Source organism: Aythya fuligula, chromosome 3, assembly GCF_009819795.1.
Source record: "Aythya fuligula isolate bAytFul2 chromosome 3, bAytFul2.pri, whole genome shotgun sequence".
Taxonomy (NCBI): Eukaryota; Metazoa; Chordata; class Aves; order Anseriformes; family Anatidae; genus Aythya; species Aythya fuligula.
The window spans coordinates 74,607,715-74,625,437 of record NC_045561.1 but is presented as its reverse complement, the minus strand read 5'-3'; the positions used below and the strand labels follow the sequence as shown (position 1 = coordinate 74,625,437).

At 41.1% G+C, this 17,723-nt stretch overlaps 1 protein-coding gene across 3 annotated transcripts in view; it reads right to left on the bottom strand.

The window, feature by feature from the left end:
• DCBLD1 (discoidin, CUB and LCCL domain containing 1) overlaps window positions 1-17,723 on the bottom strand; it is a 48,874-nt gene that overhangs the window by 4,640 nt on the left and 26,511 nt on the right. Inside the window, exons 3-14 of one of the 3 annotated variants that reach the window (XM_032185019.1) lie at window positions 17,290-17,427; window positions 16,705-16,756; window positions 15,903-15,975; window positions 14,199-14,332; window positions 9,148-9,188; window positions 7,640-7,855; window positions 6,768-6,898; window positions 4,854-5,001; window positions 4,648-4,764; window positions 3,076-3,166; window positions 1,998-2,047; window positions 313-432 (exon numbers count right to left, since the gene is read on the bottom strand). In XM_032185019.1, the coding sequence (XP_032040910.1) occupies window positions 313-432; window positions 1,998-2,047; window positions 3,076-3,166; window positions 4,648-4,764; window positions 4,854-5,001; window positions 6,768-6,898; window positions 7,640-7,855; window positions 9,148-9,188; window positions 14,199-14,332; window positions 15,903-15,975; window positions 16,705-16,756; window positions 17,290-17,427 (1,311 nt within the window). The remainder of the gene's footprint in view (window positions 1-312; window positions 433-1,997; window positions 2,048-3,075; window positions 3,167-4,647; window positions 4,765-4,853; window positions 5,002-6,767; window positions 6,899-7,639; window positions 7,856-9,147; window positions 9,189-14,198; window positions 14,333-15,902; window positions 15,976-16,704; window positions 16,757-17,289; window positions 17,428-17,723) is intronic. The other 2 variants (XM_032185021.1, XM_032185022.1) reach the window with 2 other exon arrangements.

Below are 17,723 nucleotides of genomic sequence, written 5' to 3'. Positions count from 1 at the left end.
TCCTAGGCACACCCTTGCACTGCATCTCTGCCTGAGTGCCTTCCATGCTTACCTTGAATTGTAAGTATTTCAGAGTGAGGGATTTTTTTGCCAATACCTACAAGAAAAAAATCCTATAAAAGAGAAGGTTCAGCTAGTGTCCTCCCCCCAGTGCTGCTTCACTATACGTCTGGGATAGAAAGAGATAAATCTGTTCCTTGGCCTCAGCTTTCATGGAAATTGGAGCTTCTAATATTGCTGGTCTGTCGCTCCTTGTTACCCATTCTGTGCACAAAATAAAGTGAGTATATCGGGGGGCGGAGTGACTGTTACCTGCCATGTCACTTGTGACCAGATCTAGTTTTTGCGGTGTCTCCTTCTCATTACTATAGCTAATGGTAAATTCAGTCGACTGATGTCGGGTGAAGGGCTGCTTGATTTGTTTCCAACAACCTGTGATAAAGAAATAAAAATAGAAGACATCAGAAAGCTAAATGCTTAAAATCAGAAGGCTGATCAGAAAGTTAAATTGTTGTTGTACTCATTGCTGTCAAAAAAAAAAAAAAAAAAAAAAAAAGCCCCCTAAATTTGGAGGGTGAGAAAGTGAATTATCAGCTGAGATTTTCAAGTAAAAACTATGCTATGTAGATGATTTTTCTCATTTGTCTTTCTTGTCAAGAAGGGCTTAAACTCTGTAGGTGCCTATATTTATACCTTAACAAGGTGTATCAGTAAAATACCAGCTTTAAACAGCTGAATTATTTAAGTAGCAAAAATAATGCTTGAATTTTTTTTATTTTTTTTTTTTTCAGTAGCATGATATAGTTTCTGTTTACCTGATATCTCATCACCTGCACCTATCAATTAATTTGTTCTCACAACATCCTCGTGAGGCAGAAGAAAGAACATCCGCAGTGTCAGTTCCCTGCCTGCTTCCTGTAATGTGAGGTTTATGGAGGTGATGAGAGGTTTATGGAGAGGTGGGGACAGCTCCCAGCTTGCTGAGTCCCAAGCCTGGTTCACAGTGTTTAGGAGCTTGATTTATGGAGCGCATACTCTACAAATGAACTGAGTGGGTAAGAGGCTATCTCCAATTTCATGGGATTTGTCCTCATTAGCAAGTAAGAAAGGATTATGATGTGACCTTGAAAAACCATATTAGAAAATATGATGTTAAGTACAAATTAATTTTCTAATGAGGGTGAGCTGAAATGGGTAACAGAGTCCCTTTCCCTGTTGTCAGCACCTGCTGAGGGATGAAATTCTGGAGCTGAGCTGTTGCAAGAGACGTGTCAAGAGACACACAAATGGTTTAGTGGTTTCTTTTTTTATGGAAAGCCGAGATTCAGAAGGATATTCCTCTGCAGAGTTGGCCCACCAGGAAAAACAGCTAAACCCCAACTTCCAGGCTGGGAAGAGATCCTGCCCTAGAAAGCATAATTGAGCAAGACAAAGTATGTTACTTCACCAGGGTTTTGCAGGCATCAACTAAAGCAGAGTCCTCAAGCCAATCTTCTGCTCTGATTTTACATGTGAAGTACAAATCAGTTTTGATAAGCTTCATAAATACAGTCCCAATCAGGGAGGGCAGCAAGATGGAAACACTAAAGCCATAAAAAATTTATTAGCCCTTGCTCTCTTGGAGAACAGCAATCCCCTCTGCTGTGGGGAAAAGGAGGAAAGTAGCAATTTTCTGCAAAATAGGTGTTTTGGAGGAGCGAAGGAAAGGGAGGGCACCTGGGAGCACTCTTATATGCTAATTTATGCGCCTGGTATAATAGATCTTTTGCTAATTGCCTTTCTGTCATAGAAACCAAATTACATTGTTTCTCTGGGCACTGTGCTAGGATGACACAAGTGGGACTATCGCTTGCCATTTCCCTTGTATGAAATAGTGAATTTGAATGAGGGAACGTGGCTGTTCTTTGAGAAGCATTTCACGTGCAGTGGCATAAAACCCTTCCCATTGGCCCAGCAGACACGACAGGACAGGGTAAAGCTCACCGTTCTCCACTAACCTGATTTCTGAGCATTGGAAAATCCATAAGAAAGTCCTTTGGCTTCTTGCCTGCGAGAAGAGGAAAGCATTTATAAACTTCTGCACTCACAGCATTTCATCTTCACTCCTTTGCTTCAGCAGAGAATCTGTGTTTAGCAGCTGAGAACAACTGTTCGCTTTTAGTTTCTGGAGGATGGCGTTTATTAGACTGCAAGGCATGCAAACCAGGATTTTGACGCTCGGTTATTTCCCCATCTGTATGTACGTCCTGAGTGCTGCTGTTCAAGCTCCTTCTGTCTGGCACTCGTTGAGCTGATGTGTGCATGTCCTTATCTGTCACTCTAGGTTATATTTGGGGTCTGCTCTTCTGAATTCTTTGACTAGTTTGTAGATTTTACTGGAAATTCAGGGCAGGGCTGGATGCTGCTAGAGAAGCAGCAGCATTGCTGGAGCTTTGCTTATACTTCCAAATCCCTACCTGCTGACAGATGCATTTCCCTGTTCTGCATTCGAAGGCAGGTTTGTAGGAAAGGACAGCTAGTGGGACCCAAAGCTAGCAATGCTTCTTCCAATCCTCTGACTTGTGAAATGAAGTGGCTTAGTTTTATCTGCTTATCTCAGTGTGTGTGTGCAACTCCTTATAGATCGGCTGCAATTTCAGCCTGCACGGTTAAGTGCCCTCAGTGACCAGGAAGCAGAAACACAACAGGAGAAAAAGGAGGGAAAACGCTTCAGATAGCTCAGACGTTCCCCTTACTGAATTTTTGCTCTGGTTTGGTGTGCAAACTGTTCCATCTTTGACTTCACCACATCTTAGCACTTGTGGGTATACGTAGGCTGAAGGGACCAGCCAGTTGCATTGACTGTAAATTGGGGGGTGCAGTTGTGATTTAGTTCACCTTGGGTTTCGTCTGACCAGGGGTTGGTTGAGAAGTACAATTTACAGAGACCCAGCGTGGGTTCTGTTTGGAAGGATGACTTCCAAAAGATATTAATTTCCAGTTTCCTGGTAGAGAGGCTCTGGAAAGAGGGCATGTAGTTGGAAGCACCAGCTAGGTAGCCACAAATACCTCCAATGACAAAAGACAGTATCTTACTTTCGTAGGGCTGCACAGATACAAATTCCAGAGAACAGGAACAGACACAGCACTATGAGGATTGGGACAATTATAGCTGTAAGCTTTAAGCCTGCATGAAGAAATAAATGGATAAAAGTTAAAAAGGCAAATTACTCTGAAGCTAGATATTTTTTACTGCAGAGAACACAGCAAAAGGCAGATAATCTTGCAAGAATGCTCCTTGCGAGAGGGCATGAAGATGTAAAATCATAAAACTGCAAAACTGCTCCTCAGCCATTCTTAGCTGCCATGTACAGTGCTGAGTCAGAAGAGTTAATTGCATTTCTCAAGGCTGACACTTGGTTTACTATCTATACACATCCTTGCAAAGAGCAGCTCTTTCTTATTACATGCTAGGTAACTTTTTTTAAAGGCCCCTTACAGCAACGCTGTTTTCAGTTGCTTATGAAGCTGCTAAATAAAGCTGCGATTCTCTATGCCAAGTATCTGGCTCCCGCTGAACTGGTTGAAACATTTCACTCAAAATAGTTCAAAGATTTCCAAGACTGGAGACAGGGAAAAATGTTTTGCTCGTGTTAAACAAAAATGGTTTTGAGCAGGGATTTGGGAATTATCTGTGGGGTGGCTTTTGTGTCAGGAGTGTGCATTTCGCTATTCCTGCAGACACTTACAAGGCTTTGAGAATAAGGCAGTGCACATGTCCACAGGGTATTTACAATTTAGCAGATAAAATCTCTAAAGATCTCATTTTCAGTGAAGATGGATAAAATTTACCCATATCACTGCACAGATGAACTGAGCTTTCTCTTGGCAAGAGAAATGAAGTTTCAAATCTTTTTTTTCTTATAGTGATCACTTCTTGCAACCAGTTTGAGACAGCACTACAACCATCAGCTACCCAACTGGTAGCAGCGTTTGGTGTGGTGGGTCTCAATTCCTGCCTGGCTATGGATCCACCAGATAGCCTAAACAACAAATTTTATCTGTTTGCTTTATTAAGATCTAAGAAGCTACCTCCACAACATTAAAGGATAAAGATTGCAAACTAAGGCACTGAGGGAGAAGTATGGGAATGTAGCTTGTCTGAGACCCATGAACATAAGCATTATGAAAAAATGTTTAATTACATGACTGTGCACTACTGTACGGTGCTTGGTGCTGGGGACCTGCTCTGGGAGGAGTAATGCTTGATCTGGGAGGAGTTAAGGTAACACTTTTGTGAGACCACTGTCTCGTATGTTACAAAAATTAGAAAATAGAGGGAGGGAGTGAAGAAGACGAGAGCTCCTCCAAAAGTGCTAATGAGCGTTCAGCATAGTCCATTGAGCCTACCAAGCACAGAAAATAACCAACGTGACAGGGAAAAGAAAGCCTGATATTTCTCACATCAAGGAAATTAAGGCTTTCCATTTTTTTCTGTGCCTTAAGACAAAAACAAGCCATGCTCCTCCCTATTCTCTCTGTAGTTAATCATTAAAAAAGTCTGAAGGTAAAATAAAAGTTTTGATTTGTGAGAAACTTTAAAGTTTACTCAGGCTGGGATGAAGACATGATGTATCGTAGAGAAAATGTAGTGATGTGTAGCATTACCTAAATTGGTTTCTTCTGATGGGATGGGCTCTGTAACAGTTCTGTCTTCTTTTCCGAGGGACGTTTCAGTGCTCTGACTTGTTTTTTGCCACATTGAATGCGTAAATGAACTGTTCACTGCAACAGAGAGCAGGGGATCAGTTGTGTCATGGTAGCACGGTGCACTTTTGGGGCACTGTGCCTGGGAAGCACTGCTTACCCCATACCTTGCATTATTCGACAGCCGATCAGCTCAAGCTTGAGTGCTATGCGTTGGTTCCAAGTCTGAGGGATGATCCGCACGTAGCGGGCCACTATCGGGGGGATGAAATTATTGCGCACGATGTCACCAGAATTGGAGTTGCCTTGGAATATCTGCAACAAAATGCAAGCACGTTATTTGCTGTGTTTTAAACGTCTTTCTCAAAAATGCTCCTGACTTCCACCTTCTATCATTTTCGTTATGCAAAACCAAATATATCGATCATCTGGGATGTAGCCACAAGACTTTTGGAAATGGGAGCTCTGAAGAGAAACAGTCTTTTCAGTTCTGACAGACGATCACATTTTCCTATTAACTTGGAGAAGAAAGATGATCATTCTTTTCAATTCTGTGTAATTTCTAGTTAATGTATGCTGGTATAATGCTATCATTTTTTATTTAATAGCACTGCAGTGCCCTTCCTTGGGCAATGGGGGATACAAATGTAAAAAGAAAAATAACCCAACCAAAGTATTTATTTATTTAAAGTGAAATATTTTTAGACATTTTAGTAAATTTGTCAGCTTTCTGTACCAAGATTGAAGACTGCCTATTAGCTGTGTAGCTGTATCTCTTTCTCTCTGTACTTATACAGTGTTTCCCAGGATCGGTTCAGCCTGCATGCAGAACAGTAGCCCTTGCAAAATTAGTTCTTGGAGATGTTTTGGCATGGTCTATGTGAATTTAAGAGCCTGATCAGATAGGGAAGCAAGCTCAGCATATCTTAGATAAGACAGCAGGCCACACAGGGTTCAGATGGGACAGGTTTTGTCATGCTCCATAGCTGAAACACATCATATATAATAATACTTCCATAATTTTATTTGTAAATAACAATTAACACTGGAAAACTGCAAAACAGCAGATTTTAAATGGCTAGCATTCAAGAAGTTCACCTGTTACTAGGTTGACTTTTCACTTTTTGGGCCAACATCCCCTAAGTTTAACATTTGTCACTTAAAAAATCTTAAGCCAATTAACATTGTGCAGTGACATTCCTTTCCGTACAAGCTAAGAAAATCAGAGCTATTAGAAATCTCTCCACAGGTCTCACAAGTTTCTAAAAACTAGAGTCAAGACTCAGGACCAGGTGAAGCCTTACCCTGGAACAAGCTAATCTCCCCCAAAAAGGATTAGTGATCTGGAGCTGCAGGAGCAGAGGGGCTTTTGAAACATGAGTTTTTCACAGAAACGTGTTTGCATACCGACTTGTGCAGCACACCCACTGCTTGCAGGAGCTAGTTGCACTGCTTTTATCAGTTCATTGTCAAAATCATACGGAGTCTGTGACAGCTGTTGTGTGTACAGGTTTTTCGGTTTATGAGCATTTATTTTTAAAGTGCAATGATATTGATTCCTACAGACTTTTGTCAGGAGAGTCATGCCTGTGTGGGGCAGGAAATGGGGCAGCCCCCAACGTCACCCAAAGAGAAGCTCAGTCTGCAGGTGCAGCTCCACCAGCAGAGCTGTGCTTCTCCCCATGACGGCTGTTTTGCTTTTGTGCTCTTTTTTTTTGCACCATCCTGGTGCATTTAAAACTGAACCTCAGCTTTGCTGATACAGTACAACTGCTGAGCTGAGCTAAATACTTGTTCAAATAGCCTTTTGTACAGCTTCAATTACACTTTTTTTTTTTTAAATAAAAATGCTACACACACTCACATGCCTCTGTATATCTCAGGACTTCAGCAAGCCCTGGATAGATTCCTTGTTTCGACAAGCTCTCTATCTACTCTGTAGCTGTAAATTACCCTGGTGAAGGCTGTTCAAGTCCAGACAAGTTTGAAACTCCTAATCTTTCTTGACACTGAAAGCCTGTCCTTCAATGTCAAGGCAGAATATGTATTTTTTTCTCTGTGCTTTTCCCACTTTCTCTTACCTTTTCTTCATTGCTTAGAATTCCTTTGTAAGTTCTCCATTTCGAGTTGTTATTTTTGTAGTTCATTATAAATGTCTTTACATAAAAGTTAAAATTCAGTGTAGTAGATCCAGAACCAGTGGTTTTAATTCCTAGTAACAGAATGCAGAAGACATTTTCAAGTTAGGTTTCCTTCTCAAAGGAAGATTTTCAAATGCAAACACACAAGAAAAAACAATTCAGAGACCTTTGCCTTCAAAGCCTTAATTTACTTTTCAAACTATGTTTGGAATTCAAGGGTTGTCACTAAGTTTAAAAGTTGGGGCAAGAATGGAAATCATCGCTCAACTGTGAATTTCAAAAAACAGAGCTTTAAACAGAACCCAAGTTAATGACTCCAAAAATGGTAATAGTTTGTTTGTGTTTTGACATTATGGTCAATACCAGAAGTCTTTACACTTTCAGCAGCAACTTTAATTTACTTTTTTAATCACTAAACCTGGAGTTGAAAACAGGAATCTCTTTCACCAGGGCCATTATTTCAAATTCTGTGACTTTGAAACCTTTCTTATTGATTTAAGAAAAGCATTCTCAATAGATCCTAAGCAATCATTTACTATACATCCAGATTCTACTGGTCTCTGTGTAAATATTTTGTTCTGAGCCTACAGCATCCTTACAAATCATGCATGTATTAAAGTGAGTCCAACCCTTTATTATTATAGGAAGACCAGTCTTGTGAATTGCTGTGATTTTTTTAATATGAAAACAATATCCCTTGATACATAGCATTTATTGAAAGAAAGATTGCATTAGTGCATTATTAGCTTTTCAGCTGTATTGGGTTCTTTCTCCAGCAGAAAAAACAGCTTCTAATAATCAGTGTGATCTACCTGTTATTCTCTTCTTCTCTCCCAAGTCTATCTCTAACCATTCACGGTTACTGCTGTGGTTAGAGGCCCAGGCCAGCCCCTGGACTTGAAGCCAAGCCTTGTCAGGAGACCACTGGAACAGTTGTCCAAATTCGTTGGTCTCCTCCCAGTAGGAAGACGCAGTGATCTGGCTCTTGGAGAGGAATGCTTCATCCAGACTGAGGGATTTATTGCAGCCTAGGAGTCCCAACACAGACAGACATAAGCAGTTATTTTGTGCTTTCACAGCATATTTTTACATTAGGCTAGCAACATATGAAGACCGCCCACAACAGCCAAGTCAGATGTTGCCTAATCTGGTGCTAACCTGATGCTGTCCATTAACTGTGGTGTTTGCCAGTCAATTTATAGTGGATAATGCAGTAGTGGGATGGAGTCCCTCTCCATTACCAACTCAGATCCTACATACACGACACCTTCTGACTACATCTGTTATTTTTAATTTGCCCTTTTGTTTTTTAATCTCTGAATATTTTTATTGTTGTTCATGTGAAGACTACTTATATTTATTTATTTATTTTTCCTTCTGAAACATAATATTTGTGTTTAGAGTTTGGCATTCACTAATTTTGCTGTACAAAACTTTTCTAAGATGAAGGCACTGTACTGAAAGGAACACTTTACTGTAAATATTTCACCATTTTCACCTGCAGTGAGGACTAGGAAAGTTACTCATTAGAGAAGCTCCTTGATACTGCTGCCAAGAGGTGATATCATGAAGGTAATAGCTGCAGGCAAGTATTATAAAATCCACCAAAGAACCCACAAAATTCTACACATCAAGGTTCCTCAGAAAAAACGGGCCAATGTGATATGGTTTCAATGAAGTTAAAAATAATTTCCTGGCAATTTCAAAGGCCTATCTATGTTCAACAGTTTTCAGTGGAACAGTAAATGATTTTATCTAAAATGACTGAAATATAACTCGAATGAATGAGCACGAACTTTTCCCCCCTCTTTGCTGTGTTTTATGTAAATTAACAGCTTGACGGATTAAAGATGCTTTTGCTTCTTTGAAACTCATAAACAAAGGTAGCTCTGTGTAAGTTCAATGTAAATATATTTTCATTCCTCTGTGTGTTTTAGTTCTGGGATAATGAAGATGGAACTTATAAATATCTGAAGAAAAACTGCTTTCATTTTCTGCCACCTAAAGTACATAAAAATAGAATTATCTGATTGCCATTTTTCATATGCGAGCACCAGAAACGTAGCATCAGAATGCTATTTCTGTTTCTCATCTATGTGCATATGACCTATTCCTATTCTATTTTTTTCTAGCTCGCTTCATATCCCCTCATTATTTTTTTTTTTTATCCAACTTGCCAATTTAAAAAATTGTTGTCCTAAAATATCCTTACTGGACACAATCTAACATTTACAATCTGATTACTTTTCAAAACTTTTAGGAAAATACTTAAATAAAAAGGTAAAATGTGAACATATAAGAAGAAAGGCATTATTCTTACCATTTGAAGTAAATATAAACCGCTTATCTGACAAGGAACCACTGTAAGAAAAAAAAAAATATTTCAGCCTTTCAGGAACCAGCCATAGGAGTGCCAGAACATGGGTGGTTTCATTGTGGCACAAAATCACATTTTATCTAGCAAAATATCTCTGGCCAGATAACTGCTTACTTTGCTGCTTGACCACCTACCCCCTAAGAACACTCTCGTGCATCTCGTGCTGTGTATTCAGGTCACTAACAGCAGTTTTGATCATCTGCTGTGCTTTAAGGTGACCGAGTCCCCATCTCACCAGCCTGTTACTCTTCCTGTGCACTTCTGCTTCACTCCTCTGTACAGGGCCCTTATGGCTTCTCCGAAATCCTTCACCCCCTGCTCCTCAGACCAGCCAAATAAAAGCATGCAAAAGAAGCCAGGAGCTAGAAAGCCAACAGGGACTTGCACTACCTACAATGCCTGCTCCAGCGTGGGGCTAAATGCTCTTCTCCCATCCATTTAGAGCAACTTCAGTGAAATCAGTGAACTTCTGTTGATGTAAGTCCACATCTAGTTTGAAGAAAATCTGTCCTTAAATTATGCTTGGTTGTGACTAAGCCACATTAGCTCTGGCCATTCCCATGTTGGCTAAGCATGCGCATCAGTCAGACAATGCAAACTGTTGCTTGGTTTAATCTGATTCAGATTAAACAGATTATGTTCTGGTTAACAATATGTAATCTGTTATAATCTGTTATAACCATGTCCAACAACTCTTATTAGGAATTGTTCTTTTGTCTTTGCTAACAGCAGCATATCTGTGGCTTCCCTTTTGTCCCTCCTTGTAACCAACTACTTTACTAGCCAATTCTTTGGCCACTCAGCACAGCCCTGCACAACTCAGACCACCACGAAGTAACCATAGCAAGGGAAAGCTGTGCACTCCTTGTCCATCCAGAGAGCCACTTTCCTTTCTGATACCCACTGAGATGCCCTGAGATCTTTTTCCAAAAACGATCCCTTAGACTGGCTGCATATTCAAAATGAAAGCATGGGCTTTAACCTGGAATTCCTGCGTATTTCCTGAAAATCTGACCCCTTCAATGCTGTTTCAAGTGGCTGCATGCATCAGGTGCCCTTTTTTAAGAATCGTGGCCAGCACAACTGAGCAGAGCAGTAAAACAACTGCAGTTCAAGACAGCTCCCCTTCAGGCTGCCCTTTGTTGTCAGCCAGGAGAATTTCCCCAAAGATTACCTATAAGAGTCCATCAGCCCATAGCCTAACAGTGATGCACACGGCCATATGTTTAGAGAGTCCTGCAAATGGGGAAGTGGAAAGTGGTCCCATGTCAAGGTCAAGAAAAACACTGCTTTTTTTTTTTGTCACTGAGGAAAAGTTAACGCCTACAGGCAAACAAAGTCCTTCAGGGATGATGGAGGGCGTGGGGAGGGAGCTGATTTATTTGGGCATGTAGGCGGTGGAGTAGCTACTGAGAAACTCAACCCGTCCCCTCCCACATCTTCCCCCCAGGCGATCCTCATGGGCCATCAGATGTGCTCTGCTTGCTACAAGCCAGTTTGGAACCACAGCCAAAACTATTTTTGCTTTCTTAGTGAATGCAAAGCGATCCAATTCAAAAGAGGAAAAGAAAAGGAAAACACACAGCGATCAGTAAAACCTCCCCAAAACAGAAATCACAGCACTCCTCAAATGCTTATTTATATTTATACACTATCCCTTCATAATAAAAAAGTCACTGAGGTCCCTTTCAAACTACAGGTCTGCAATTTTAGCAATGAAAGGGAGGAGGTTAGCATTCCCAGGATCTATAAAGCTATAAAATCAAGCTGAAATATTTCTGCTATAATTCCGCAAGTCACCAAGGAGGACAAACTAATTCAGTGAGTGGTAATTCATCAATTTCGTAATGTGACAGGTGGCATTTGTCACACAAATTTCACTTTGTCCGTTAAGGAATGGCATCACCCTGTGCTCCTCATTTTCCTGGCAACCTTCAGGATCCTGCCTAGCCAACAGCATCAGTGACAGCATGGCAGACCTGTGCTGGTGCCTCTGAAATAAAAGAAAAAAAAAAAAAAAAGGATGCTGCTTTACATGATAAATGTGTGTAAATCTCAGATCCATTTTTTCCAGAGTCAGTCCCAAGGAAGCTTCTTATAAGCAGCGCAGGTTAACACCACATCACATATTTCACAATTCATGAGCATGTGGGCTCTTCCATTTTCAAAGACAAATGATTTCACATGTGCAGATGTACAGTCACGGGCCTCCACAGGCAGCTCACATTACAAAGTTAAAACCCCGTATATTTGTACTCGGGTAGCAGAACTGTCCAATAAATCCAGCCACTTGATCTTCATTATATCATTTGCGGGTTCAGGTCCGCACATGGGGCACGGGAGCTGAAAATCTCATAGATAACAGGGCATAACAAGCGCACTGAAAAATGAAGTCAGGGAAGCCAAGGTCAGGTCTTAAGGGCTGGCAAGTGAGCGATTCATAATTCTGCTGTTACATTATAATACAGATATGTAACAGCCCAATGCACACAAGCAGCGGCTTTGGATGAGGTCAGTTTCAGCTCAAGTCACTAGATAATTTAAATCTTTAATACTGGAATCCACTAGAAATGAGATTTTAAAAACTCAAGTAAGCTTTCGTTTAAGGGAGTGCAAAGAGCTGTGATGACACTGCTGTCTAAGCATCGTTCTTTCCTTGTTGACGCTGGCTGTTCGGAGGAACGTATTGTAGCACAGAGGTACCCGAGGACGGTGAAAGTAGGCAGCTTTGGAAATACATCTCATAAAAGCCTTTTTAAAGCATGAAATGCACTGGTTCATTTTCTTAGCAAACATGCCCACTGTTTCTAGGGACACTTCCATTTGAAATACAATGATTTCCCTGCATCCTCCCATGTACCTCTCCCAGAATAATGGGATCACACCAGCAGTTCATCAGCTCCTGGGATCACCCCAGCTGCCAGGAGCAGCAGAAGCATCCTGGGAATGGCTGTGCTCACCCTCCTACTTTTCTAAAAATCACACTATCTCACTTGTAGGGTTCCCATCATGAGCCCATTCACCTTTGGCTGCCTGAATAATCTGCAGAGAGATGTGGATGGCTCCTTGGGGCAAACCAGTCCCTTTGAGAAATGCATCGTCCTCAAGGAGTGCCCCTTCTGCCCCGGGATGCAGGAGAGTTAGGGTGACAATGCTCCTCATTAGGGTGCCCTGTATAAGGGTGATGAATATGAGCCTGGATGGCTCATTTCAGCCTGGGAGCACACATCTTGGCTCTCGCTGGAGCCAGTGGGAGTTGTACCACTTGGTGTAACAGAGATGAGTCTTCATCTCTGTGGGCACCTTCATTACTCATGTGAAATTTATAAGACATTATGTGAGTAGCAGCGTTAAAAGGACACTTGGCGGTTAAGTTCATGGGTTAATTATGCAAACAGTGTTTTCCCCCAGCACATGTACATTTGCTGTCTTCTACGCTTCATTCGTTGCTCACTAACTCTTGTACTGTGAGAAAATACAAGTGGGAATCCCAGCTGTCTTTCATTATAACATTTTATGTGCTACTGTCTGAGTTACTCCTGGGATTCTCAAGGATCACACACACACACACACAAATGTATATAAATGGTTCTACGACATCTTTAGCTACAGCACCAAATATTTAATTTCTAAGGGTTTCACAAAGCTGGCATGTGTGACAGAAAGAATTTGTATTGTTTGCTCTATGGAAAGGCTCAATGCCTGAGCTGAGCTCTCAGTCCTGCTTTGCTTCAGAGAAAATTATAGTATTTTTTCCAAATATTCTAGCTATCTAACATGTTTAAGAAAAATAGAAAATATTTAGGCTTTAGGGGCCTTCTGTTAGAGGTCAATGTGCTACCCAGTGATGTACATGCTACCCACTTTGTGTATTCCAGTGCCAAGATACAAAGTCATTCAACCTATACTTAAGGTTAATAACAGCAACAGATCAGAGCCCTGCTTATGTTTTCCATAGGTTGACATGCAAATATGGCCCGGGTCACAGGGTTCGAGACTTAAAAATTAAACATTTGATTACATAAATTTGCTCATCAGCTGGCAGAAGTGAAATGCATACATGGAGAGCTTTAAATTAGTTTCAGTTTTACCACCACTATGTATCATGGTGATCCTGTAGTTGGTTTGGCTATTTCTGTTTCACTGAGAGAAGTGAGACTGAATGCATACAAAATGGCTGATATGGTACTGTAGTTTGTTGTAGTTTGTTGTAGTTCTTGTTTCAAAATGAAAGAGTCATATTGTCTTAGCTCCTTTAGTCTATGGGACTGAAGACATTTCCCTTTCCACAAAAAAAAAAAAAAAATTAAAAAATGGATCTTGCGAAATCCAGATAACATTTTAAAATTAAAAAATATGAACCAGCAGGAATGACAGAGGCAGTTGCTAGAAGGGCTTACTGTACTGGATAGAGATTAGAGGATTTATTTCTACTTCAACAACAGCACAATTAAAAGTCAGAAGATAAGTGGTAAATATAACACCCTTGCTATAAATATTCTAAAAGAGAAGAATTCTGAACATGTCAAAAGCACAACGTTTAAGAAGGTATTCACTGAATCCCCTATGGCTCAACGGCACTTTTTATTTATTCATGCTTCCTAGGTTTTTTTTTAAACTCTAACATGAATTTAGCATGATTTATTAGCACATCGATTAAAGGTGTTTGTTGCAGAACATCGTACTTTCATGTATCTGCTAACAAGGTAATTTGCAAATGTGTTTTGGAAGGAAAAGCAAAAAAGAGAAAGAAAATACAGCCCTGTGCTACATAAAGCCACATAAACTTGGAATGTTCTCCCACAATCTGCACCAGCAGAATTTTAGTACAGCCATAGAAACAAACCCCAAAAGCCCCAAGACCCACACCCAACATCTTCTCCTTCCCCAAAAAAACATCAGTGTGGTGTCCCACCTGCTTCTGCTGACCTGCTCAGTGCATTATGCTCCGGGGATCGCCCCCAGAGCCAGCATTGGGCGCTGGTGGTACTCACTCATGCGAGGGGACACCGTTGGCGACGACACCTTCATAGTGGCTGATGCCCTTCTGCTGGGTGACGCTGATCTGCCCGCCCAGCTCATCTGCGATGATGCCCGCGTGTATCGCTGACTTGCACAGCAGCGACGTCTGAAAGGCAGAAGGCAGCACACCAAAACACTCAGGGGATGGGGCTGAAATAACAGTAATGCTCCCACTCCCAAGCCACTCTTAGTGTTGGAGCACAGAACAGCCTGCACAGGCACAAGAGCAATAGCAAGTGTGTGTATGGGGGGGCACCCACAACAGGAATCTTTGAAACAAAATACATCTGTTTCCAACATATGATTTTTATTTTTGCAAACAAGAAAGCTAATGATCTGGTTCTGGGAAGGTGCTATAAGGTTTTAACCTAATAAATACCTGGCCTGCCTCAGGAAAACAAAGTCAAAGGCAACACGACCAGCCTTCTTTGCAAAGGGAAAATCAGAATTACTTCCTGAACTTACCTGAAGGCAGACCTGTCTGTTACTGTGTACTGCCTTAGGATTTGAGGCATGGTATGCACTGGGAAATTCAGCTGTGTGTCATTCACATGGGCACCTCCACCACTTTCCAAGCTGGGGTGCCTGACTGTCCCCTCCGGGGAGGGCTGGGTGTGCTGGGGACACAGGGGCAGCAGAGCACGTGGAGCCCTGAAGGCCCTTCCCATCAGAAAGCTGAATCCCGTGTTCACGGTGGAGGGAAATTTTCTTTCAAAAATTCCTCCGCCTAGATAAGATCTGCATGAGGTCATGCCATGTGCTGCTGTTCTTTTCTAATCGCCCTGTACAGCAGGAATAACTCCAGCTAATTAGAGGGCGATGTGGCATTTCTTTGTTTTTTCAGCTCTGCTGTTCTCTGGGATGGGGCGGTGTGCTTGAGTAACTGGACAGACAGGTTGGACGTGAACACTGGCATTTTGGAAACTCAGCAACTGCTTTACTTGTGATAGGGTGGGATTTTGCTTCAGTGATAGGATTCAGCTTACTCTGCTGTGAAAGACGTGAAGATTTCAGAGGCATGAAGGGAGGGAGGCGAGGGGCACAGAGAAGGCAGAACAATGTGTGGTACGAACTGCGGGTAAAACCACTTGGGCAAATTCATTTTAAAGATCAAGCAGTTAATAAAAAATGATCCAAGAGGTTTTTAGTTATCAGTGGGATGTGATTAAGCAGAGTACAATATTTATTTCATCTCAGAGCAGATTCCTGGGATACTGCAAACAAAATCTTAAAGAAAACCCACAAGTTACTGAAATGCTTTTTATTCCTGCACAACATAACTTTAGAAAAGAAATGCACATGGACTCCAAACAAGTAAAAAATGAAGTCACAGGAATATTTAGTACATTGAAGAGCACTCCCTCAAGAGGGAAAAACCCCGTGCAGCCAAAAAGCCAGAAAACTATAGCAAGTTTAGTCGACAATCAGTGGACTTTGTTCTCACACGATTGATTAGCCTGTTTGAAAAGTGTCTCGGTGTGCTTATACACTGATAACACACCAATATACTGATAGTAAAAGGTATATCTAACACAGATGGGAAGAATTATTGACAAAAACCAAGCAGCAAAAATTGAGACCAAGTTGTGCTATACAACTGAGCAACAGATTCTTATTTATTTATTTATTTATATATATATTTTTTCATTTTTTCCCTCATTATCCTGAGTACTTACATCTCTGTATCCTTCTCCTATATTCCCAGAAATGTCGCCTGCAATGTCTCTGCAGCCAGCAGGACAGTATCTGCTGTAGTAAAAGAACAGAGGCTTGCTTAAAAAACTGGACTGTAATGATGGCACACAGAAACAAACCCATGCAAAAGAAATGCTCTCAAACCCACAGTTATTTTAGCAGTAAGTTCTGGCTCATCACATATCATTGACTATAGAGGGTAAATAAAAGTGGCCCTGAATAGACTGCACATAGCAGCACACAAAGAATCAAAACAGCAGTTTTCCAAGTGCATTTTTGTTCAGTTCTGTTGTTCTAGAAATGCTATTATGCACGCTTGCAGCCCAGCCCAGATAAGAAGCCTGCATGCACATCCAGGCGGTAACCAGCAAAGTACAATTTATTACCATTTCAAATCCTATCAAGGAGCCAAGAAATTATAGCTTGTCCTCAGATAATCTTTTATCAGCTGGGGCGTGATCTGCTCTCAGGAGACGCAATGGAATTCAAGGCTACTTTGAATTTCAAAGTGGAAACTCTTTTTACATATACCATACGCATGTATGCCCAAATGAGAATTGCTGAGAGCTCTGTAACTCAGCAGAGGAACTTGTTTTCCTGGGCTGCAGACTTCCATTCTGTACTACTGCTTCTCATAGCCAGGCCTGACACTATTACGGCGTTGTAGCTCAAAAACTCCTCCAGACAACTAAGACTGTATATGTCTTAGGTGACATTTTACAACAATTAGACAAGACGCCAGAAAAGTAAACGACAGCACAGAGTGGTGTAAAACTTCTTTACCTGTATTCAGTCTTTGTGTAGTGGTTTGCTCGTTCCAAACATGTGATTAGATCTGTGAAAAGTTTACAAATGTCAATCCCAGCCAGAGGACAAGGAAATATAGAAGAACATTTGGCTAAACATAAAATTGCATTTGAAGACCTCTCTGTAATACTTGCACAACTTTATTAGAAGTAAAACAACATCTAAGGATTTCCCTCATTCTTTTCATCTCCCTCTTCTACTCATGCTTTATGCCCCTTCATCAAAGATGCACAGATCCCCAGAATATTAAATGTAGGATTTGTATCTTAACCTCTACAATCTCTTCATCCTATCACAGTGTGGTAAAAGCCCAAAATACCAAAGGTATTTTCTTTTTCACCGGGCCTGTACTGCGAATTATCTAGGCAAGATTTCAGCAGCTGTTAGATCTGCTTAATGTTACAATTGCTTCTTGCACACAAGCTATTAAAAATATGATGGTTCATGCTAATAAGATACCAGAAATATTTAGGACCAAACATTTGGGACAAAGTTTATGCGTAGGGAAGATAATGAAATAGAGAGTACAATGCTGCTTATCCTTCAGAAACAGTACTTTACCTGGATGATCACTACTGGCGTAGGACAACAGAAAGCCCCGTCCTGACACGTGGGATCCACTCTCAAAGCGAATAGTCGCTTCGTTGCTGTCCAGAATGATTTCTTTGGGGACAGGCATCATATTACCACAGTAGGGCCCTACAGACAGAACGGAGATTTCAGAGTTTAGATGAGATAGGCTGGAGTATTCTTGTGATTAGCAGAGAGTTTCATAACATGCTCATTCTCCTTCAGTATAATCCAAATGTTGACAAGAGGGTTTGAACTTCAGTCCTTTATGGGTATGAGCTCCAGCGTTACCCTGACAAAGAATGGCAAGAATCCAATTGTCTCTTCATGGCATAAATTCTAGTATTAAGATCTCTCATTGCATAAGCCTCAAGAGAATGATTAATGCTCTTCCACCTTTGAAGTACAGTGTTCTTAAAAGCAGC